Source organism: Palaemon carinicauda, chromosome 27 (genome assembly GCF_036898095.1).
Source record: "Palaemon carinicauda isolate YSFRI2023 chromosome 27, ASM3689809v2, whole genome shotgun sequence".
Classification (NCBI taxonomy): Eukaryota; Metazoa; Arthropoda; class Malacostraca; order Decapoda; family Palaemonidae; genus Palaemon; species Palaemon carinicauda.
In genome coordinates, this window is record NC_090751.1 from 67324164 (window position 1) to 67349512 (window position 25349).

The following is a 25349-nucleotide window of genomic DNA, read 5'->3' on the forward strand; positions in this document are numbered from 1 at the left end:
AGTTAAGAAGAATATGACTGACTTAGAATCCAGGTCTCTTTTTATGGAACATGTCGAAGAACATAGGGGATCGACTTTTATATATACTGATGGCTGCAAATCTGATGCTGGCGTTGGATTTGGAGTACATAGTAATGATTTTAATTGTAGAGGTGCACTTCCTCTAACAGCTTCCATATTTACTGCCGAACTGTATGGCATATTAACCGCTATTGAGAAAATAGCTTTGGAAAAGGAGGGTAATTTTACAGTTTTTAGTGATGCAAGGAGTGTTCTTCAAGCTTTTGAAGTTTTTAATTCTAGTAACCCTCTAGTTTTAAAGATTTTAGAATGGCTTTTTATTATTGGACGGAAAGGTATAACTGTTCGATTTTGTTGGGTTCCAGCACATGTAGGTGTGTCTGGGAATGAGAAGGCAGATTTACTGGCGAAGAATGCGGCATCCGAGTTGTTACCAAGGAGGTATCCCATTCCATGTAACGATCTCCTACCTTACATCAAGAAATTGGTTTGTGATAAATGGCAACAGCACTGGGACAGTCAAGACGGCAATAAAATGAGGGAAGTAACAAATATCATATCACCTTGGAGGTATAACATGATTCCCCGAAAATGGGAGACGACTCTTTGTCGTCTCCGTATTGGTCACACACGGTTGACACACGAGTTTCTGCTGAAGGGCCAACACCAACCGTATTGCGAGGACTGCTTAGTACCTTTAACAGTGAGGCATTTGTTGACCGAATGCCCTAATTTTACTAACTTAAGAAATAGATATCTGTTTGAGGCTCAAGGTGAGGATGGCAGGTTTATCCTTGCCAAGATTCTTGGACATGATGTGTCTTACTATGCGAGCGGAATTTTTAGATTTATTTCAGAAGCAGGTCTTCTGAAAACTATTTAACTATTTTAATGACTTCTTAATTTTTATGGTTTTAATCGAATTCTCTTTTAATTTTCATATACAGTAAATGGTGGTATCGGCGTCAATGACCTTAGATGTCAGGATGCCAGAAAACTTTCAATCAATCAATCAATCAATCTTATTCTCTTCATATGACTGACCCAATCCCTGACCCCACCTTAGGTCAGCTGTCCTCTTTGCCTCACGTACCTTGTGCTTTACTTCCACATTTTTCTCTCTATATTTTTTATACTTCTCTATACTATATATATATATATATATATATATATATATATATATATATATATATGTATGTATATATATATATACATATATATATATATATATATATATATATATATATATATATATATATATATATATATATATATATATATGTATGTATATATATACATATATATATATATATATATATATATATATATATATATATATATATATATATATATATATATATATTATATATATATATATATATATTTATAGATGTGTGTGGTATAAACTAATGGGGAAATAGAAAAAATAAGGATAATTTTACTTGTTGAGTTAGGGTTGCAAGATGAAAAAAAAATTGTTGAAATTAGGAGGTTGGAGTAATGTTGAGAAGTAGATATATCATAGCATAGAGTGGAATTTAGATTCGAAGTAGGGGAGCAGTTTCACCAAGTTCGAGAGCCCTCTTGCCCGTTACAATGATTTGATATGGATACGATACTCCCTGTTGAAGAATTCTCTAGTTAAGAGGAATACCGTTCTAAAACACAATTGACTTCATCAACGCATTCTCTTGTTAAGAAGGACACCTCGACCAAAGAATAATTGTTTGGTAATCTCGGTGTTGTCTTTCAGAGCTATGGTAATCCATTTTACTAGACCAGGTAAAGTAAACATGATCTACAAAAGCCAAGAAAACCAAATCTGTACGATATAATACCATTTAATTACACAGGAGAGGCAAATATATGACGAGGAAACTTGACAGTGGGTTGGTGCTTGCCCAGACCTTACAAATATAGACCTTGTTATAGACCATGCCTCAAACACTTTATTTTTTTTTGAAGTGTAACAATGGAAGTGGAAATTAGATACCAACCAATTAAAACGTGAAGTCTGAAATTTCTTGTAAAAAAAATTATACAGAAATATAGCATGTGCCAGACAACCAATTAATTTTCTCTATTACAGTATTCTTAATGTAGCTGGTGACTACAGATTTATTTAAGATATGCATGCTTTTATAGCTAATGCATTTATTTCATTGACAATTATATGAACATCATAAACATACACATACATACTTAAAAGGTTTGATAGGGGTTGTATATCATAAAGGTCCCGTAATGGGTCCGCCAAGCCTAAACCACTGAAAATTGGTCCACGAATGCTCTTTCCTGGAAATTAATTTCAATCCATTGTAGTTTTTAAGGACATAATTCTCTCACCCAGGATATAAAATTATTTATTTTCTGTCGTGAAATTATGAATCCGTAAAATTGGAAAGCTCCTGACCATTAAATTCCTAAAAGTAACTAAAAGAAGGGACTTTTGTATTTGAGATCCCTCTCAATTCACGTGTTGTCCAAATATCCTTCTTATTAAAAATAATTGAATAGGAAACTGTCAAATACCGCATTTCTTTGTTGACAAGGATCTTTAGTGGGGTTTAAGCCCATTTAAAAAGATGATTAGAAAAGTTAGTGTTTCATTAATGCGAATGTGCTTTCAAGAAGAGTACATTGGGCCGTTATTAACTACTGGTACTTTCTCGACTATTGTTGCTGCATATTAATCTAAAAAACTTTGTATTGTTAACCAACACATTTATCATGTATTCCGTAGGATAAAGCAAAGATACAAAGCACTGTTCATATTGTATTTATCACTATCATTACATGGAGTAAGAAACAGATTTAGAAAGCCCAATTTCACAGCAAAAGGCAGTATACTCTGGAAGAAATAGTATAAATTGTGATGAGTTGTTGATTCGGCGTATCCGAGAAAAACTTGAACAAGATCAGCCATTTCCGCAATTAACCGAAAATAAAAAAGAAAACACTTTCGTGACAGCACATACAGTACAGTAATACAATAACTGACCATCACCATACATTACATGGAATCACTAGGATAATAATGTTGCACAATAAGGGCTTAGAACGGTTTACCAAATATAAGAAACTAGTCTGCACGGCGTCTTTTATTCATGTCGAAATTATTTTAGAAATTGCTGTTTCTGAATTAGAGGTGTTTTTTTTTTTAAATGCAAACTCACATATCTGCTGTTTTTCTTATGAAGATTTAGTGCTCATCAGTGAATGGAATCAAATAATATAGGGGTTAAGTGGTACCAGTACATCTCGTACGATACAATGCATTGTCCCTTAGGCTCCTGCCTGCATATTCTTTTTATCCATCTACTCTACCTCCAAATCCTTTTTGTCCAACCTCTTAACTTTTACTTTATATTGAAACTGCAGCTTTTCCCTACGATTGCACCTTGGTGCACATTGGCCTCACTGTTCTGGCGCTGGTTTACATGGTTTAATTTTGATAAATCAATCAATCGATAAATAAAAGTAATATACTGATAAAATGTTTCCGCAAAGATTCTTTCCAAATTTCAGTCTCTTTCCAAGTATAATTTCATCAACTCACGAAAAGCGGGAAAAATCGAATTGAAGGCACTCGCTTCATTGGTATTCACTGCACAGAACAATATATTGAAATCAAAATGTTCACTATTTATAATCTCCTTTGGAAATTCCTAAGTACATCCATTTTAGGTAGTTAGCCCCCAATCATTCACTATAGGTAATAATGAGTCGGCAATGAAGACTAGCTTTGCCCGAGAGGTTCTTTTTTGTTTTTGGTCAGCACTTTTTCTCCGGACTGTAGAGTTATTTTTAATCGGTAACGTGTATATATATATATATATATATATATATATATATATATATATATATATATATATATATATATATATATATATATATATATATATATATGTATATATTTAGACACGTACACACATTCACTATTCACTGTAATTCTTTTCACCTCTAGAAAGCTAAGTCATTCACTGATATTCCTTATTGAATACAAAAATTGTGATTGGAGAATATGCACTTCATAAGCATCTAAATTGGTAACACTTTTTTCAAAGAATTACTTCTCAACCCACCTTATTTTATGAATATTATAGGCACAGTTTTTGCTGGACATGGCATCTATCGTTTACTTAGTTTGGGTGTTCACATACGCTACAATATTATACTGGTACTTGCAAAAGACATTTTATGTATATGTAAAATTTCTCCAAAAAAATATACTATTATAACAATTTTATATCCGATATGAAGTATTTTATTAGTGCTTTTAACACCTGCGTTGCCGGTGAAGTTGTAGAAACACCAAACAATGTCAGTTTGAGACTGGATGCAGTACAGATGTTGAGAAAATGTTTTAGCACTTAGGTACTTTACCAACTTTAGATTTAGTAGCAGGAACATTTATGTACATTACTTTTGGGAACGTCACAGATATGCAAATTCAACACGTCGATGTCACCAGACTTTTTTGTTTTGAAAACACTGTCGATATTCATAGTATTTATTTGTCTTTGGCATAACACCGCCGTAAAACGAGAAGTTTCAGAAGGCAGTGACGACGCCAAGTGTAGGATGGTCATCACATTTGTCCAGATACCTGTCCTTGGTGTAAAGAGTAATTGTGTGCTCGGAGTCGCAGGTTGGCTAAGGAAGATTCCATGTAGCTCCCTCCCATCTGTCCTGCATTTGCCATGGTGCTTCCGTAACTTCCAGGTAATCCTTTAGTGTTTGGGGAAAAAGAACGGCTGTGAATACTTCAGGTGACACTTTATTTCGTTAACATTATGTATCATAAGTCCATAAGTAGGGAGTGTGAGATTATTCAGATGATCTGAAGTCTCCACTGAACATTCTACATACCTGGTGGTAGAGATGTGCACATGGGCGTAGGAGAGCTTGTAGGGGGAAAATGAGACAAATACGGAGGTGTAGTTGTGCCCACAGCACCGGTTGATCCTTTCCAGCCCACCCCAACTCCCATGCCAATTCCCACGCCCACGCTTCCGTATCCACTGTAATCGCACATGGCCATGCCGGCATTACCTGGAAAGGGCAGTTCTTTTGGAAAACTGGTACTACCAAAGCAATTTATATTATGTTTTTGAAAAATTTACCATTAATGTATGGTGACTTCGCTAGCCATAATTTTTAATGATGATTAGTTTTTCATTGAATATATCAGTGTGGATATAATTATGAATTATATTTGATTGACAATTATACATACCATTTGAGTTTTTTGAGAGAGATTTTGATGTTGTTTTATGGTAGATTAATTTAAATAATTATAATTAGGAGCTGGTGACATAAAAAAAAAAAAAACCTTGAAAAGTCTTGTTCAAGAAGAACGGTCTTATTTGTCTTAATTCCTCCGTTCAATTCCGCCATTCATAGATAAGTTGAAGTATTGATATGGATTTTATATACTCATGCATTTAACTAACGAATTTTTCGAGGTTGTTTTTTCACCAAACATGTGCAAGGAGCTTTATCGATTTCCAGGCACGCCTTCAAAGAAGAAATACAACACAATCAGACGGGAAAGGTTTTTATAAGGAAGACGTAAACCAATTGAAAATAGTTTATTTTGTAATACACATGAGGTGAAAATAGTTACAATTTTAACTCGTATTAGTTAAAATAGTGTATTTTTGAGCACCTAGAGAAATTGAACGTTCTGACAGACTAGCAAGAAAAACATCATGCCTAGTGTAATAGTGAGTTTTTTTCAGCATGTTTATTGAGATCTTGCTTTAGGTTGGACACCAATATTTGAAGGTTCTTTCATATTGACTTTTTTTTGTGATCTCTCTTGTGAACATTACTTAACTAAAAACCCTGTTAGGAACAGGTAAAAAGAATTTGTCCTTTCCCATACATTTCCGAGCTCTTGAACTTTTTTTATTTCTAGTTTTGAGACCCTTCAAATATGTCATGAGAGCCATTAAGAATTGAAGGTTTAGTAAATAAATGATCATGACTTGTGGGCACATGGCTTGGGAATGCTTTATTGGCCATTGCGTTTAATTGGAGAAGATTAAGGGTACAATTTACCTGTTGGCCTGGGCGCCAGGGGTTGTTCTACTGGACCTGTCGTGGGTGCTATAGAAGGCGTTGAATCTGCTGGACGGAAGGATGTTGAGCGTTGGGCAAGAACACTTCGCTCATTCCTCCTGAACTTGGCCCGCCGGTTTTGAAACCATACCTGCAAAAGGATAATACATATAATTAAGTTCCAGGTCGCAAAAATACATGCAAGTCTGCTAAACTATGAATTAAGGATGAAAATCAGTTATTGAGGGGAAAATCCATCGCATCACATACAGTTTATCACTCTCCTGTTGAGAATACTCGGATCTCCTTTATGCTGAGGTTAAGATTATTATTTAACCTTTCCTATTCGATGGCATCAAAGGTAAGAAACATGCATTTTTGTTTCCACAATGGAATTAGGTCATAGGTTCTTGTACCCGAAACTCACCAATGTAAGAATATCCCCTTCTCTCAAGATAGAATTAGTTAGGTATTCTGGAGTTTAGATTATGTAGTTGTGATGTGATTGAATAAAGATCTAATGCTGTGTATGTTATTAAATTGTAAGTCGCATTGATACATCCTACTTAGGGATGTATTTGATATTTTAAACAATTAATTGTAAGCATTTGATTCAGCTTGAAACGAAAGTTAATAATTTAGTTTGTTCTGACACTAAATACAATCTTCTCAATCTTTATTAGGGATATACTTTCTTTGAAGCTGGAAGACTAGCCATAAGACTTTTATCGAGGTATAACTACCTCACCATTATTTAGCTGGGGTAGGTGGGTTAGTACCAGCTATGCTGTTCACACACACACACACCGGTGATGTCAACTTGTCTCACCAATTTTTCCTTTAGCTTGGCTGAAAGCGGAAGTTCGTTTCTCCACCTCCCTCACTGACTGCCATTTTGGCTAATTGCTTTTTTGCTTGTTCTTACCAGGTGTGAGTGTGACTTTTTCCATTCATCTTGTGGACATTTGCAGGGCCTTAAGGCCGTAAATGCTGAACCTTCTTGTCCTTGGTCGAGACCGACCCCCATTTGTTGTGTCCAGCCTGCAGATGATGACCTTGTGTGCAGTATGACATCTGTAAGGCGTTTCTAAAGTGTTCTTCCTCCCAGTGGGAGAGATTGGGATGGCGGCGTAAGAAGAAGTCGAAGAGGGATTCTTCTTCAGGGTCATCCTCAAAGTCAAAGAAATCTTGTACTTCTTCTACCCCTTTACTTCTGCCCGAAGCTCCTTCTCACTCGTGCTCCTCGGGGAATCAATCGAGTAGGAGCGTTGACCCTTTAACTCCAGGATAAACCTTAAGTTCACATGATGATGCCACTTCCCCTAGCGAAGCGGTGCTACCCTTTTCTACAGTAGAGTCCTTTTCAATTGATGATTTATGGCAGATTTGGTCTTACCTTGGTGTTGCTGATGACCCGTTGAAGGATGGCTGTATTGAGTTGTTGCCGTTGGGAATAGAGAGCAAGCGCATCCAGCTTCCTCAGAGGTGGGGTTGCATCCTCCTCCGAGGGGCTCTGAAAGCTTCGTGCTGGAGGAATTCCCTCCTTCCGCTTCCAGCGCTTGTTGCCAGACCATAGTTCTCCATCTTCTCCTGCTGCTGACGACAGAGCTCCCCCTTGTTTCAAGTATGCTCATCCTATGAAGGGGGGAAAGTTCGAGGCATGTTCCTGTTCCTCTTGGGAGTCACCATTCCCGTTTTATTGTTAGCCCCTCCTGGAGGGGTCTGCGCCATGTGTTTCTTCAACACGGCGCCCGACTCTGCCCCCGCCTTTCTCCAGCCCCACAGAACGTGGTTCTCCTGTTGATGTTGCTCGTACCCTGCGAGTCCGATGTGCACCCCAGCATGTTCTTGTCTCCGAGTCCAGGAGTGATTGCCGTTCTCCAAGGGGAATCCAGCCCCATCCCCCCTTCATTGCCAGAGCAAGGACCGAACCAAACCACCCAGCGCTTGCAACCCTCACTTTATGACGCAGACTGGAGGAGTTCCCAAGACGACCCTCGTGATCCATGGAGATCTCCTCATTCCAGATCCAGGAGCTCTTCAGCTCGTGAACCAGCCTCAATTCGCCACCTCGCATCAGTGAGCAACCAGACTCTTGCTTGCCAACGTATTCCAGTGTGCTTCCAGGCAAAGCGTGACCCATCTGCTGGTCATCACTGACCAGTACGAAACCAACCCTCTTCTTGGGAGCGTGTGCCAGCGCGTGACTACTCGCCAACCCAACGTTATACGTCTCGTAATTCTTCTCGTCCTAGACTTCCTGAATGGGATCTGTAGTCCACATGTAATTGCCCACTTGCACTCATCCATGATGCTCCATCACCCATACCTTCGGTAGAAGCTCGCGAACCAACCTCTGCTCGCGTTTCATCTTCAGCCCGCAAGCGTCCAGCCGCTTGTTGTGAATCATCTGCTCACCAATCTGCAACCACTCAGAGGAGCATGAGCGCCAGGTATCACATGCCAGCCCAGCAGCGAGTGACTGGCCATTAGAACGCAGTCGATCAGTCCCATCCACAGTGAAGAGTACAGCACATGATCTAAGGAAGAGTTCTTCTAGCCCTTCGTGTTCCCCACCTCGCTCTTGCAAGCCAGAGTGAGATGCTATGCTGGTCCCCTTACAACCAAGTAAGAGACCTCTCTCTCCCATTCAGGTGTCAAAACCTCGTACTCCCGGGAGGCGCTCACCATCCCGTAGCCCCTCCAGTGAGAAGCTGTCCTCGATCCCATCCTTCAAGGAAGCCATCCCATGCTTCAACACTTTGGTAAAATAGGTGAGTTTGGCGGTGTCCGGTTGTCAGCAGCCTCCACCAGTACTTCCCGGATTCCATTAGTGAAGACGAACTCATCAAGGACCTCCTCTGCGCTGTCTGATCATATTATTATTATTAGTGTTATTATTATTATTAGTATTATTATTATTATATTTATTATTATTACTATTACTATTGTTGGAAAAGCAGGATGTTATAGGCCCAAGGGTCAGTGAGGAAATAAAATAAGGAAATAACTATGAAAAGCAATAAAAATTAAAATATAATATTTTAAGAACAGTAACAACATTAAAATAGATCTTTTATATATAAACCATAAAGAGAGACTTATGTCAGTCTATTCAACATAAAAACACTTGCTGCAATTTTGAACTTTTGAGGTTTACCGATTCAACTACCCAATTATGGAGATTATTCCACTATTTGGTCATAACTGAAATAAAACTTCTAGAATACATTGTTGTATTAAGCCTCATGATGGAGAATCCTTGGCTTTTAGAATTACAGTAATTACATACCTATTATTACGAACGGGATGGTACTGTCTGGGAATATCTGAATGTAAAGGATGGTCAGAATTATGAAAATCTTATCCAACATGCTTAACGAACTAGTAGAATGACGGTGCCAGAGGTAAATATCTGGATCACGAATAAGAAATTTAATAGACAGTTAGTTCCTGTCCAACAATTCAAGATAAGAATCAGCAGGTGAAGACCAGACAAGAGTACAATACTCTATTCTGGGTAGAATGAAAGAATTAAAATATTTCTATGCAAATCTTAAGACTTTCTCAATAAGCCATTTTTTGTGCAATTGAAAAAGAGACAAATCTAATGTGTTTCTCAAAAGTAAATTTGTTGTCGAGAATCACACGTAAAATTTTTAACGAGACATGCAGAATTGAAATACATCAATGCTAAGATCCGAATATTAAGGAGCAATTGTTCTCGACCTACTTACGGTCATACTTTGAGGTTTTATTTGGAATCAACTTCATGCCCCATAATTTGCACCATGAACTAATTTTAACTACATCTTTATTAAGGGATTCAGCAACCCCAGACCTACATTCTGGAGATGAAATTAATGCAGAGAGTAGCAAAATCTGCATATACAACGAGCTTGTTTTCTAGGCCTTCCAAGGAACACTAGCGTCAGATGATCATTTCACGTATTAAGTCCAGGATACGTGCCCTCATGTGCCCCACGGAGTCTGTTCCCTCTTAACAGGTGAATGCCTTGACGTATTCATATGGTTTCTTCATATTGTTAAAGAATTGTGATGGGCAAGAGAGCTCTCAAATTTGGGGAAATTTCTCTCCCTTTCCTTCGCTTAATATTATCAACTTTCTTTTGTCTTGCTGTCCGAACTCTTATGAGTATTATTTCTCTCAAGTTTACATATATATATATATATATATATATATATATATATATATATATATATATATATATATATATATGTATATATATATGTATATATATACATATATATATATATATAAATATATATATATATATGTGTATATATATATATATATATATATATATATATATATATATATATATATATATATATATATATATATATATATATATTTATATATATATGTATATATATATGTATATATATAATATTTATTTTATTTGTTCATTTATTTATTTATTTATTTTCATTTTATTTAAATGTCGTGGATATTTCCACATTCATTTTTACTGCCTGCTTAAGAGGTGGATAACCTGGTTTGTTCTTACCAAAAATACCAAGTAAACCCACCCCTCTGTTGATGACCTGGAAAATACAAATATGGACCTCGGTACAGACAGCTCAAACTCGGGTTCTGATATTGTAACGTTGAAACCTTATATGCGTTATGGAAATAATGATAAGAAAGCACTAGAGAAGAAGGGAGAGATTGAGAAATGATGACAGAACAGAAAAGTAAAGAAAAGTAGAAGTTTTACCTGGTCACTATGAAATAGTGCATTATGAGGAATTTTTTATTTTGGAATTTGAAAAGGCAAGACATGAACGTGTAAATGTATTTAAAGCCAACAGGGAAATAATTGCTATGTGTGGAGGGCAGCCAAAAATTCTTCCCCAGGGAAATGGAAGTCTCTTGATTGAGACACTATCCCAATACAAGGTAAAAAATTAAAAACACTTTCGAAATTGGATGATCATAATGTAAAAATCGTTTTGCACCCCACTTTCAACCAGAGTAGGGGTGTGATATATGCTCCAGAGTTGCTGGACATAGAGGAAAAAGAAATTGAGGATGAACGGAAAAGTCAAGGAGTAGTAAAATTAGTCAGAATGAGAAAGAGAGTTGGAGAACAACATATTCCTCTTGCTACTTTGATTTTAATATTTGATCAAGCAGATTACCAAATGTTATCAAAGCTGGATGGCTATCTTTGTACGTAAAACCATATATCCCTTCACCATTACAATGTTATCATTGTCAAATATATGGCCATTTAAGCCAGAAATGCAAGGAAAAACTAAATAATAAGCCAGCTGTTTGTGCCAATTGTGGAAAAAATAATCATGATGCATGCATAAAAAATCCAAATTGCATACATTGTGGGGAAGCACACCCAGCAACATTTAAAAGTTGCATTAAGTTTATTTTTGAAAAAGAAATTCAGGCCATTAGGACCATGGAAAGGGTTACTTTTAAAGAGGCTCGTAAAAGAGCTCTTGAAAAGCAGATAAGACCAGGGCAACCTTTTTCAGGGATATTCAGATGACGACCAGTCCCCTGGTGGTCATCAGAACTAACTGCCCTGCGCAGAGCCACAAGAAAGTCTTTAACTCGATTGCGCATGCACCGTACTGAGGAGAATTTAGTCATACACAAGAAATATAGAACACAGTTCCATTGTGCCATGAAAGAAGCTAGGCGCCAGTCTTGGATGTCATTTGTTTCCTCCATTAACAGTAGAACACCATCATCTGTGTGGAGGAAAGTCAAAAAGATAGCAGGCAAATTCACCCCAAACCCACCACCAGTGTTAAGGGTAAATGGCCAGTATATGACTGGAGCAATCGAAGTTAGCAATGCCCCGGGTGACCATTTTTCAAATGTATCGTGGAAGTGTGAAGCAGCTCCTGGTCACCAGTATAGGAGCACTGAAGAAGAGAAAGTTTTAAATTTCGCAACAAGAAAGGAAGAGTCATACAATTCTCCTTTTACTGAAAGAGAATTTGATTCTGCACTTGCTACGTGTAACAATACAGCCCCTGGACCAGATGGAATTCCTTATGCAATGACTAAACACGTACCTTTTAATACAATGTTATTTATTTTAATCATTTTCGATAGAATATGACATAATCATAGTTATCCAAGTGTTTGGGAACTAGCCATTATCTTAGCCTTTTTTAAAACCTGGTAAGGACAGGTTTTTAGCAGCAAATTATAGGCCAATTGCATTGACATCTTGTTTATGCAAAATCATGGAGAAGATGGTCAATGTAAGACTGATGTACTTTGAAAAGAAAAATGCACTCAACGACTGATGTGCTGATATGACTATAGTCCTCCATTTGTGAAGCCTTTAAAAAAAGTAGGAACTAATGCACTGGGTGATATATTTCGATTTGGAAAAATAGTTTCCTTATCCATGCCAAATCAAGTACAGTCTGTAATACTGTCTAACATAAAACAACTCACTCATGATGATAGTAAGTTAGATGTCAAACCCCACCTAAATTTTAGCTACGGAAGGGGAGTAGTTTTTAACAGAGATCTGTATGAATTTACAGAGGAGGAGATACTGACCCTGTGTCCACTAAATGTATGGAAAGTTCACAAAGTCCCAGGTACATCAATGATAATCCTTTTGTTCCAGGATGCTGATGTACCTTTCCATATTATTTAAAACAAAATGATTAAAGTAAGACCATTCAAGCAGAGGCCACTTCAATGCTTTAATTATGTTAAATTTGGGCACCCATCTAAAGTTTGCAAAAATTATATAATATGTGGTATTTGCTCCAAATCTTACCATGGAGAATGTGCACTTGGAGCCAGGTGTTTAAATTGCAACTTGAATCATAAATCCACAGACAAGAGCTGTGATCCGTATAAGTTGGAGGAAGCTGCCCTCAACCAATTGAATTTAGAACATATAAGTGTGGGACATGCCAAAAGACTATTAAATAAATCAAATAGCTATGCTAAGGCATTAAAATCAAACCAAGCTTTTACTGCCAATAGCTCCAGAGAAGGAAATATACCATCTGATGAAATGTCAAATGACGAGGTAAGCTTTACCAAGGTGTATCAACACTGGGGCATTGACCATTTCCTTACCATCTTCGTCCCCCATTACAAAAACTAGTACAAACCTTTCTCAGCCCATTTCCTTGCCTGATTTGATGGAGGTTCCACTTAAGACCAACTTACCTGATGCACCTGAAGTGGGAAAGGTGCAAAAACCTAGAATCCCACCATATATTAATTGTAAAAGAGAGAGGTCTCCATCTCCTGAGGGTAGTGTGCTGATAGTAACCCTGTTTGCACTAGCAATTAATGGGATATCCCCAGTCATTCCCCGAGATGTTCTCTCAACATTATTTGTGGTTGATATCTTCATATCATTTGCTGAACCTAGTATGGCAATGGTTGAGAGAAAAATACAACTCTCAATTGACAAAATTATCCAGTGGGCTGATATGAATGGATTTAAGTTCTTGACAAGTAAAACTACTATTGTCTATTTCTGTCGTATCCGGGGAGTACATCCAGACCCGGATATATACATTAACGGTCAACGGATCCCATGTGTAATTGAAGCTAAATTTTTAGGTTTGATATTTGATGGTAGGCTTACATGGGTTTCTCAATTAAGAGCGTTAAAAGTTAAATGTCTTGTGGCTCTGATTATTTTAAAAGTATTGTCCCATACATCATGGGGGCCTGACAGCAATACTACTTTAAAATTATGTAAGGCCTTAATTTTTTCCAAAATTAGTTATGGATGTGAAATATATTCCTCAGCCACCCCAAGCCGATTAAAGATATTAGATTTAATACATCATGCTGGTATTAGATTGTCCACAGGAGCGTTTAGAACTTCACCTATCCCAAGTCTCCGTGTTGATGCTGGAGAGTTAACTCTAGACCTTTACCGAATGTCCTCTGTTATTTATTATTAGTTTAGATTGCAAAGACTCCCTAATTCTCTAGCGTTTCAGACTGCAAGCTTTGTAAGGCACTCTACATACTTTGAGTTGCACCCAAAATCTCCTCAACCTCAGGACTTTCAAGTGAAATAATTAATAAACAGTCTTGAAATAATTAGAATTAAGGTACTTTCATTTAAGGTATCATCAATGCCTCCACGGAAATTAACAGAGGTATCTTTTTGTAAATACCTTATTGGAGGTAAGAAGAATATGACTGACTTGGAATCCAGGTGTCTTTTTATGGAACATGTTGTTGAACATACCGGATCGACTTTTATATTTACTGATGGCCCTCTAATGAATTCCAACCTAACATCAAGAAATTGTTTTGTAATAACTGGCAACAGGACTGGGATAGTCTAGATGGCAATAAAATGAGAGAAGTAACAAATGTCATATCTCCTTTATAACTTGATGCCTCGAAGGTGGGAGACGTCTTTTTGTCGTCTACATATTGGTCACACTCGGTTGACACATGAGTTTTTGCAGAAGGGCCAACTCCAACCGTATTGCGACGACTGTTTAGTACTTTCAACAGTGAGGCATTTGTTGTCTGAATGCCCCAATTATAATAACTTAAGAAATAGATATGTTTGAGGTTCGAGATGAGGATGGCAGGTTCATCCTAGCCAAGATTCTTGGACATGATGTATCATACTATGCGAGCGTTATTTTCACATTTATTTCAGAAGCAGGTGTTCTGAAAATTATATAACTTCTATATTGACATTCAACTTTTATGGTTTTGATTGAATATACTTTTATTTTTTATATAAAATAAATGATATTGGCGTCAATGACCTTAGATTTCAGGATGCCAGAAAACTTTGAATCAATTAATCAATTACGGAGTCTGTTCAGCAGGGCTTTCTCTTGCTGCATGTGATCCCAGTTATGACGATGAAGAAGAGAAGACCATGGAATCCGACTGCCCCTTCCGGGTGATGCCCATCATTCCCGTACAAACCATGGTTTAAATCCCGTAGGGAGATCTCGTTGACTTTGTCTTATTTTCAGCTCCTGACGAAAGTCCTGAGAGAACTCCCTTCATGACACCAGCTACTCGGGCAACTGCATGTGAACATCTTCCACAAAGGCGTAGAATCCCTATGGTTTCTAGCCTGGAGACTATCCAGCATCTCCTCTCACAGAGAGGCTTTTCACAACAGAAATCTAATTTTGATATTTACCACGATTAGTGGGCTGTCTTGTGTGGTTGGTGTCTTTTAAGGGATATCTCCCCCCTTGATGCCTCTATTTCAACAGTAGCGGAGTTTCTCGTATATCTACCCCCCAGATGCTGAAGCCTTGATGAGGAGGGGGGGCTTAGGGATTAGCAGCTGGGCTCTATTGAACAGTGGGAACTACTTTCCACTGGACCTCGGTGCCCAGCTGTTGATCCAACTAAATGAGTCAGCACTTTCTCTTTTCCTTTCGGTTGTTTTTTTTTTTTTCTTCCATCTCTTCCTTTTGGGCATGATATTGTTGACGACTTTGGCTTGTTTGAGTATACTTTGGCTGCTTCTTTGGATTTGACACAGTGTGGGATGGATGTCATTCCATCTCAACCTGTGCCAATTTAGACGCCTATCACCCTCTGGCAGACCCCATTGGGTGCAGACCAAGTCTGTTGAGAGTCGGGCTCCAGTGATCCGGTTTTAAGTCGCCCATATTTGCGGGTAATTAGTGACGCCAGGCATTGGAGTCGCCGGTGGGAGGGGCTAACTACCCCCCACTGGACCAGTGTACGCCCACCTAAAGAGAGGCAGCCCCTCTCTAATAGAGGACTGGTCCCCGCTGAAGCCTCTTCTCGTGTTGGGCCACATGGGATATGAGGACTGACATCCTCTGATAAGAGGTGGATAACCCGGCTTGCTCTTTCAAAAAAAGCCAACACTTCTGATGACGACATGGAAAGGACAAACTTGGACCATGGTATTGACATCCCCAACTCAGGTTCTAATATTGTAACCTTAGAACCTTACTTGTGTCATGTAAAAAATTATCATAAGAATTTATTAGAGAAGAAGAGACAGAAAGTAAGAAGTGATGACAGGACAGAAAAATACAGAAAAGCTGAAATATTACCTGGTCACTATGAGGTAGTAAATTACGATAAATTTTTGATACTGAAATTTGAAAATGGAAGACATGAACATGTAAATGTTTTTAAGGCCAACAGAGAAATAGTAAATAAATGTGGAGGGCAACCAAAAATTCTTCCTCAGGGAAATGGAAGTCTCCTGATAGAGACACTGTAACCAATACAAAGTGAAATATTAAAAGCTCTTTCAATATTGGATGGTCATAATGTCAAATGCTTTGCACACCCTATTTTTAAGCAGAGTAGGGGTGGGATATATGTGCCAGAATTGTTAGAGCTAGAGGAAAAAGAAATTGAGAATGAACTGAGAGATCAAGGAGTAGTAAAAGTTGTAAGAATGAGAAAGAGAGTCGGAGAACGTGTCCCTCTCGCTACTTTGGTTTTAACTTTTGACCAGTGTAGACTACCCAATGATATTAAAGCTGGATGGCTGTCTTTGAAGGTGAAACCCTACATCCCTTCACCATTGCGATGCTACCATTGCCAAATCTATGGCCACCTAAGCCAAAATTGGAAAGAAAAATTGAATAATAAGCCCGGTGTCTGTGCAAACTGTGGCAAAATTAGTCACGGAGCTTGTATAGGAAGCCCCTGGTGTATTCATTGTTGGAAAGCACACCCGGCAACATCAAAAAGTTGTGTGAAATTTATTTTTTAGAAAGAAATTCAGGCCATTCGAACCATGGAAAGGGTTACTTTTAAAGAGGCTCGTAAAAGAGCTCTTGAAAAACAGATAAGACCAGGGCAACCTTTTTCATTGGTTTTGAAGAAAAGTTTGCCTAAGCAGAATGACAAAAATATTATCCCAGGTTCCAAAATAAAGAAAGATTTAAGGGTGGTTATACAAGATGAAAGCTCTCTTGTAAATCTGAGTCAGGAAAGTGTAGACAAATCAATACAGGTATTGGAAGAACGTAAAGATACTCAGAAACCTTCTGGATCCAAAGAAAGCTCAGAACATCAGCTTGAAGAACAGAATAAAGATAGTCTAAAACAACCTGCATCATTTGAAAAGATTTTAAGTCCAGCTAAAAGTGTTGTAAATATTGACATAAACACGTCATTAGACAATACCAACATGGAAGAAGACAGTCCATTACCTGAAACTGTCAATCATCTTAAAGAAAATAAGAAGAGAGAGAGAGAACCTCCAGAGGGGTGACCGGCAGAAAATATTGATAAAGAATCAGCATTAAAATCTTTCCCCATAAAGAAATGCCCCTAAGATAAAACTTTTAAATAAAAATAAATCATAATTTGCACTCATGGATAGCAAACTCACGATACTTCAGTGGAATTGCCAAGGCCTCAGAGCTAGATATGAATCTTTGAAAATATACTAATTAAGGAAAATTTCCCAATCCTATTATCCGTGCAAGAAACAGTGCTAGGCCAAAATAAAGTATGTCCCAGAGAATATTTATTTTATCATAATGAAGTCCAGGAACATGAAGGTAGACATGGTGGGTGTGCATTACTGGTGCGACGAGATGTCATCCACAACAAGATTACTTTACAAACAAATCTTCAAGCAGTAGCTGTACAAATGCATTTAAAACGAGCATACACCATATGTTCCATATATCTGCCACCCAATCGAGGTGATCAAAACTTGAAGCAAGAACTTGATAACTTGATAGATCACCTTCCTAAGCCATTTTTACTCTTGGGAGACTTTAACGGGAGACATCCTATGTGGGGGGATATTATTTCCAACTCCCAAGGCAATCAAATTTTTTCTTTCATTGAAGAGAAAGAGCTTGCTGTTTTGAATACTGGAGCACCAACACATTTTCATGTACAAAATAGAACTCTTTCATCTATAGATATCTCATTATGCACTCCTGAGTGCTTTTTAGATTTTTCATGGGAAGTAATGGATGAAGGCATTGGAAGTGACCATTTTCCAATCATAATTAAATTAGTTGATGAAATAGCTGCACCAAGATCTCCAAGATGGGTAATTGATAAAGTTAATTGGGCATTGTTTACTGTGCTTACATTGGTAGAAATTGATGCTGATAATTTTGCCACTGTAGAGGAAGCCCTTGAATTTTTTAATAAAATCATTATAGATGCCAGTAATAAGTCAATTCCTCGAACTACAGGTCATTTTACACGAAAACAGGTCCCTTGGTGGAATATTCAATGTCAAATAACTCGTAAAGCTATGAGAGCGGCATTTACTCGATATCGGCATCATCCGTGTAATTATTACTTAATTTGTTATAAGAAAGCAAGAGCCAAGATTAGATACCAAATCAAACAGGCTAAGTGCCAGTCTTGGATAAACTTTATATCTAAAATCAATTGGAAGACTAACTTAACGAAGGTCTGGACAAAAATAAGAAAGATTAGCGGGAAACATATACCTTTGCCATCACCTGTAATTGAATGTAACAGTCAAATATTAAAAAATCCAGAGAATGTAAGTGAAGCATTTGCAGATCATTTTTCAAAAATCTCCTCATAAAATCCTACATCTATGTATCACCAACAACGTATACAAGAAGAGAATCGCCCTCTCGACTTTGGAGCTATAAGAATAGAATCATATAATTTGCCTTTTAATATGCAAGAGCTTTTGTCAGCCCTGTCTACGTGTAATGACTCGGCTCCTGGAATTGATAATATCACCTATTCAATGATTAAACATTTACCCATAGAAACTAAAAAATTTTTTTATTCAGTATTATCAATAGAATTTGGAAAGAGAGTCTATTGCCTAATATTTTAAGCATTTGTATAATTTTAGCTTTTTGAAACATGGAAAAGATAGCAAAATTATGACCAACTATTGACCGATTGCACTAACATTTTGTATATGTAAATTGATGGAAAAGATGGTGAACGTACGACTGGTATGGGTTTTAGAACAGAAAGGTCTTATTAACCCCACACAGTGTGGCTTCCGACGAATGCGATCCTGCATTGATGTCTTAGCAAGATTAGAGGCATCAATTTGTGAAGCTTTTGCCAGCAAAAAGCATCACATATCTATTTTCTTTGACTTGGAGAAGGCATACGATACCACCTGGAGACATAGTATTCTTCAAACCATTCATGAAATTGGCTTGAGAGGGGAACTGCCAATGTTTGTTAGATCGTTCCTGAGTAACCGTCAATTTAAAGTTAGAGTAGGAAATACATTCTCATCAATTCATAATCAATAAGAAGGCGTTCCACAAGACAGTGTCCTTAGTGTAACATTATTTGCCTTATCCATAAATGGTATTAGTAACGTAATCCCTCATGATGTCATGCACACCCTATTTGTCGATGACCTCTCTATCTCATTTGCAGCATCACGAATGGCTGTTGCCGAAAGAAAGATTCAGCTAACTATTAATAGGGTAACAGAATGGGCTGCCAAACGAGGATTCAAGTTTTCAGCTTCTAAAACTGTGGCTATGCATTTCTGCCGTATAAGAGGTATTCATCCGGACCCTGACTTATACATATATGGGAAAAGAATTTCTTGCAAAGATGAGACCTTGTTTTTAGGGTTATTATTTGACAATAAGTTAACATGGGTTCCTCATATTAAAAATTTGAAAGTTAAATGTATTCAGTCTCTTAATTTGATTAGAATTTTATCCCATACTTCTTGGGGTGCTGATCGAAAGCACCTTCTAATGCTTTACAATTCATTAATTACATCTAAAGTTGCATATGGATGTGAAATATATTCCTCAGCAACAAAAACAACATTGGCATTATTAGACTCTGTACACAATGCTGGAATAAGACTAGCCAGTGGAGCTTTTAAGTCATCTCCCATATCTAGTCTGTTAGTAGATGCTTGTGAAATGCCTTTGGAGCTTCACCGACAGTCATCGCTGGTTCGATACCGAGTTAGACTTCAGAAGCTGCCAAAGTCACTCACGTATGAAACGGTTATTAATTTAAAATGTACTAGTTTTTATGATAATCATCCTAGATACCCTAAACCGTTAGGGTATAGAGCTTTAAGAACCTTGGAGGACTATGAAATCCCCAAAGGTAAAATTTTACCTGTAGAGTACTTTAAAGTACCTCCATGAAATCTACCCTCTGTAGATTTCTGTAAATGTCTATTAGATTCAAAACGAGAAACATCCATGGAGATAATGAGAGTTACTTTCTTGGAGCACATAGAATGCCATAAGGACTCTGTTTTTGTTTTTACGGATGGACCCAAGTCCAGCGCTGGCGTTGGATTTGGGATATGTTTTCCAAATTTTAATCGAAGTATTAGATTACCTAACCAAGCATCCATTTTTACAGCTGAATGCTATGCTATTTTAATGGCAGTCAAGGATATCTTCCGGCTACCCCATAAAGATTGTTATTTTTAGCGACTCCTTGAGTGTGTTGATGGCAATGAACCACTTCAACTCATTGCACCCAATAATAATCGAAATTCTTGCATGGCTATATCTACTGGGAAATAGATGTAAGAATATTAAATTTTGTTGGGTTCCTGCTCATGTCGATATAAAGGGAAATGAGAAAGCGGACTCTCTGGCAAAGGAGGCAGTTCATAGCTGTATAAGAAATAACTTTTTACTACCTGCAAAAGATATGTACCCCGTAATTCAGTCTGTACTTTAGAGAAACTTGGAACTTTTATTGGGAGTTGGAAAATAAAAAAATGAGTGAAATTGTTAAATCATCTCATCCAAGGGCATATTTTGACATGCAAAGGTCAAGAGAAGTGGTACTGTGCCGAATGAGAATCTGTCACACCAGATTGACGCACAGCTTTTTGATAATTGGAGAACCTCAGCCATTCTGTGAAGATTGCTTAGTGCCACTGACTGTGAAACATATTAACCGAGTGTCCAAGTTACTTGACCGAGAGAATAGGCCATTTTCAATTTTAAGGATAGCAGTGGCTTTTACATACTATATAAAATTTTGGGACCTGATTGCAATGTGGATTGCCTTTTTAAATTTTTTAAGGATTCTGGTTTATTTAATAAGATTTAATCATGAGTTGAAATAAGATGAATAATATTCGTTAACTATATTCTTTGGCATCAATGACCTCTGCTGTTACGATGCCAGATAATACCTAATAATCAATCAATCAATCAATCTCGTATAACTACTGAAGAAAAAACACTAGTTCTCAGTGGTGAAAGGCTACCGCTCAGACTTGAGCCTTCGTTTTTAGGCTGAAAGGAATTAACATTTCCTTTTCGCTGGAGTTACCTTTTCTCATATGAAGTTTCGAGCTTACCTGCACTCAGTCGGAAGTTAGACCATCTCCATGGAATGTGGTTTGCGTTCGTCCACCCACCAAAAGTGTGAGTCATCCCTAACAAAGAGCGATTAGGTTTGTATTTGGTGTCGGAATAAATGACAAATTTAAAGTATTTTGCATTTTTCCTAACGATACAAACCTTGAACTCTTTACACAAAATTGGACTGCCATCACCTATCCCCTGCAAGTCCTGCCTGCAATCAAAAGTGACAAGACAACAATGGTGTGTGTGTGTGAGGGGGGTAGCTGGTACCACCTCCTCCCCCAACCACCCGCTAACCAGCAGTTGTGTAGTTACACCTCGCCAAGTCCTATGGCTAATATTCCAGTTTCGCCAAAAGTAGGAAAAGTACAAATTATTTTAAATTTTCATATTTGCCGTTGATTGTTAAGGAATTTGAACTTGAGTCGTCTATAGTTTCACTTATTTTCCATGGAAACCTTCCGTCATCTGATGACATAATTAAATTCCACAGTTGGCAAATGGGTCTAGCAGGCCAGATGCTACTATTTTCAACCTGTCATATTGTATATTGATTATTCATGGCTCATATATTATTTGTTGACTTGATGTAGACATTCACATTACTTATTTTGAGAATATGGAGAAAAGTCAGAACATTGCAGGATTACTATTTCATCAAAAACAACAAGAAAGAAAATGCTAGAAAGTAGTTGCCGATGTTATCTTATTAAAGGGCAGCAAAAAAATAAAGATATAATGCAAAAAAAAAAAAAGGTTTGCCTCTGGGAATTTTAAATGATTAAAAATTTGTAAATGAAAATAATTCTCAGATAAAGTTAGAACTCTTCAAAAAGAATAGGCCTATGGGGATGTTGCTTAACTTTTTTAATGGCAAGAAAAACATGGTTTTAAAATAAAACTGAATGGTACGTTAAGAAGAAGGTTGCCTTTTTGTTTATGATTACAATGCTTACTATACTATCTGTAACTATAAATTAACACTTACTTTCCCTCGTTTGGCTTGTATAGTATTGCCATACTATTATTGAATTGAAAAAGCTATTAGTTTTTTTATCGTTATTTAGACTAGTGTCACTTACTTTTATTTAGCTGACAAGGTTTTCGTCTTTTTTTCTAGATGCATGATAAAGCATCTTAATTTCCATGCCCCTGATATTAACAATTTGTGGAACAGACACTTTTTCACATTTTACTTTCCCATGTAGACTAATACCAAAGATAAAGGAAAGATTACATTTTAATTATTACCTGCAGATCTTAACCATTTACTATGCATTTCTAGCAAGAAATAGTGTGCTTTTCTTTAAGGGGTTTGCCCGGCTAATGCCATTTTTTAACGATAGGACTTTGACATTCATACCACTTAATAAGGTGACTTATGGCATCTCAAAACTGCATAGGGTTTTTGCTTCTGACCTTTAGTTTTGTGATGTCAGGGCGATTTATCCTGGAAATGAGTTTTTCGAATTCTATATCCTTCCCTGATAATTTAGTACTAAGACTTGGGATTACTACCCTATATAGACCTGATGTAGACCTCCAATCAAATGAAGTATTTTTATTTCTAATTATATATATATATATATATATATATATATATATATATATATATATATATATATATATATATATATATATATATATATATATATATATATATGTATGTATTTATATATATATATATATATATATATATATATATATATATATATATATATATATATATATTTTGCTAGACATGAATTTTTTTTATTAGGGTGAAAAAATAAACCCTAAAAATCAGGGGGGAAAATTTGGAAAAAATATGAAAAAAAAATGGAAAAAAAGGGCAACATTTGATTATTTTATAATGTCATTATAAGTTATTTACCAAATTTCAATGCTACATCTTTAACACTAAGGGAGAAGATAGAATTTGAAGGTCAAGAAGTATAGTGTTGAGAAACAAGCGTTCTAAGTTTTTCTTTGTATTTTTACATGGACAACATTAATAAATCATAATTGTCATGAATTTTATGTTACTTTTTGGATATAAATGAATCTAAACAAAGTTATTTATCATAATTTGATCATAAACGCAGATCCCTTTACTTATAATCTTGCTTCTTCAGGCTTATCCCCTTCATCATCTCTTTCCTTCACTAACTAATTTTGCCGATATTACTCATTTCTCAACTCATTAGAGCAAATTCTCTTCTTTATGTTAGTGAGATGTTGAAATTGTCTTTCCCTCATTGACGTGAGTAAAACAGACGTATGTAAAAAGAAGTGAATATCAGAGGTGAAACTCAATCATGTTCTCACAATTTGTTTTATATTGAAATTTAATAATTATCAAAATTTACGATAACAGACGGAATACTGCATTTTCTTATAGGAAACATTGTTTTTGGTTTATCAAGTTACTTTTACTAATTACGCTGTAACTGTGAAAGTTAGAGGAATTTTGACAAAATATTTCGTATACGCATTCTCCTCTCCATTGCCATACGAAGCTCGGTGAATTTTTGCAGGATTTTGTGTTTTTCTTCCTATACCCCCATATATTGGGATACTGGCCGGGCACCTTAATATCTCATACTAATTACTTAATCAGAATGGTACTTTGACACAGCATTCTATAGGCCTCCCCCTAATTTTTGATACCTTAATGCTTTAGCAAATCTTGTTAATTAAGGCGTTTACTCCTTTCCTGTTAAAGCCCAAGCCAAGTGAATTGGGTAAGTAGATAAAGCAATTCGAATACCTACCCTCCCCCATCTCTCCCCTCTCCTTCCCTCCCTCTATCTTAACCCTCCTCCTATCCGTAAAGCAACCCCCTCTCCTAGTTCCTCCGGCGTAGCTTACTCTACCTTTTCTGTAACCTGATATATTTGTTAATAATTAATTGAACTGACACGTTGGATTTTTGTTATAATTATTATTATTATTATTTCATGATATTGTTGTATTTCGTCAGGGTGTATAAGAAGTTTATAGCCTTTACCTATTTATCCAACTTGATGAACATGCCCTGAGGTCTTCTTTAAATTGTATAAAGATAATGGAACGTGCATTTTCCAAAGACAGGATTGATGGGCTTCACTTCCTTGAAAGGTAGAGTAAATGTAATCAAGTGTTATAATTTGTCCGAAAATTTTACGGTGTAATTGCTCAAATTTACCATTAACAATCATAATTTGGGTATCTGCTATGGTTTATGACTAAGCAGTTTGTGGTCTCGGAGTTTGTTTTACCAGGTAAGTTTTTCCCATTGTATTCATGACCCTCTTAATGAGAGAATGTCTTGTCGAAGTCGTACTTCAACAGGAAATGTTGAAGAATTGTGGCGGGCAAGAGGGCTCTCGAACTTGGGGAAATTGCTCCCCCAGTTTGAATCTATATTTCTCTCTCTCATCTTTTTCTTCCTTCTGAATATTAGTTTGACATTCTCCTAATTTTATAAACTTAAAATTTTTCTTATATATATATATATATATATATATATATATATATATATATATATATATATATATATATATGTGTGTGTGTGTGTGTATATATATGTATATATATACATATATATACATATATATATATATATATATATATATATATATATATATATATATATATATATGTGTGTGTGTGTGTGTGTGTGTATTAATGTTTTTTATGGCTTGGATGTTTCTGCATCCATTATTGCCACTGGCGTGGATGTTTCTACACTCTTTATTGCTGCCTGCTTCGATGATTGGGAGGAGGTATCACGGTGGGGAGGTGTTTGCATTCGAAGCCATATGTGAGTATTGGATGATGTCTTCCCGAAGATGGTGTGGACCTTTTTGGCGGAACAATTGTCAAGTGATGGGTATTCGGAATCCAGGGGGATCCAATGCTTTGGGTAGGACTCTCAGCCTCTGGCCGGAAGGCCATCATTACAGATATGGGGAGATGATTTCATAGTTTCT

At 36.6% G+C, this 25349-nt stretch overlaps 1 protein-coding gene across 4 annotated transcripts in view; it reads right to left on the reverse strand.

The window, feature by feature from the left end:
• Window positions 1-2784: 2784 nt before the first annotated feature.
• LOC137620748 (retinal homeobox protein Rx2-like) overlaps window positions 2785-25349 on the reverse strand; it is a 213480-nt gene continuing 190915 nt past the window's right edge. For all 4 annotated transcript variants that reach the window (XM_068351129.1, XM_068351131.1, XM_068351130.1 and 1 more), the window contains 3 exons: window positions 6088-6238; window positions 4894-5076; window positions 2785-4752 (listed from right to left, as the gene is read on the reverse strand). In XM_068351129.1, the coding sequence (XP_068207230.1) occupies window positions 4613-4752; window positions 4894-5076; window positions 6088-6238 (474 nt within the window). In that variant the 3' untranslated portion in view covers window positions 2785-4612. The remainder of the gene's footprint in view (window positions 4753-4893; window positions 5077-6087; window positions 6239-25349) is intronic.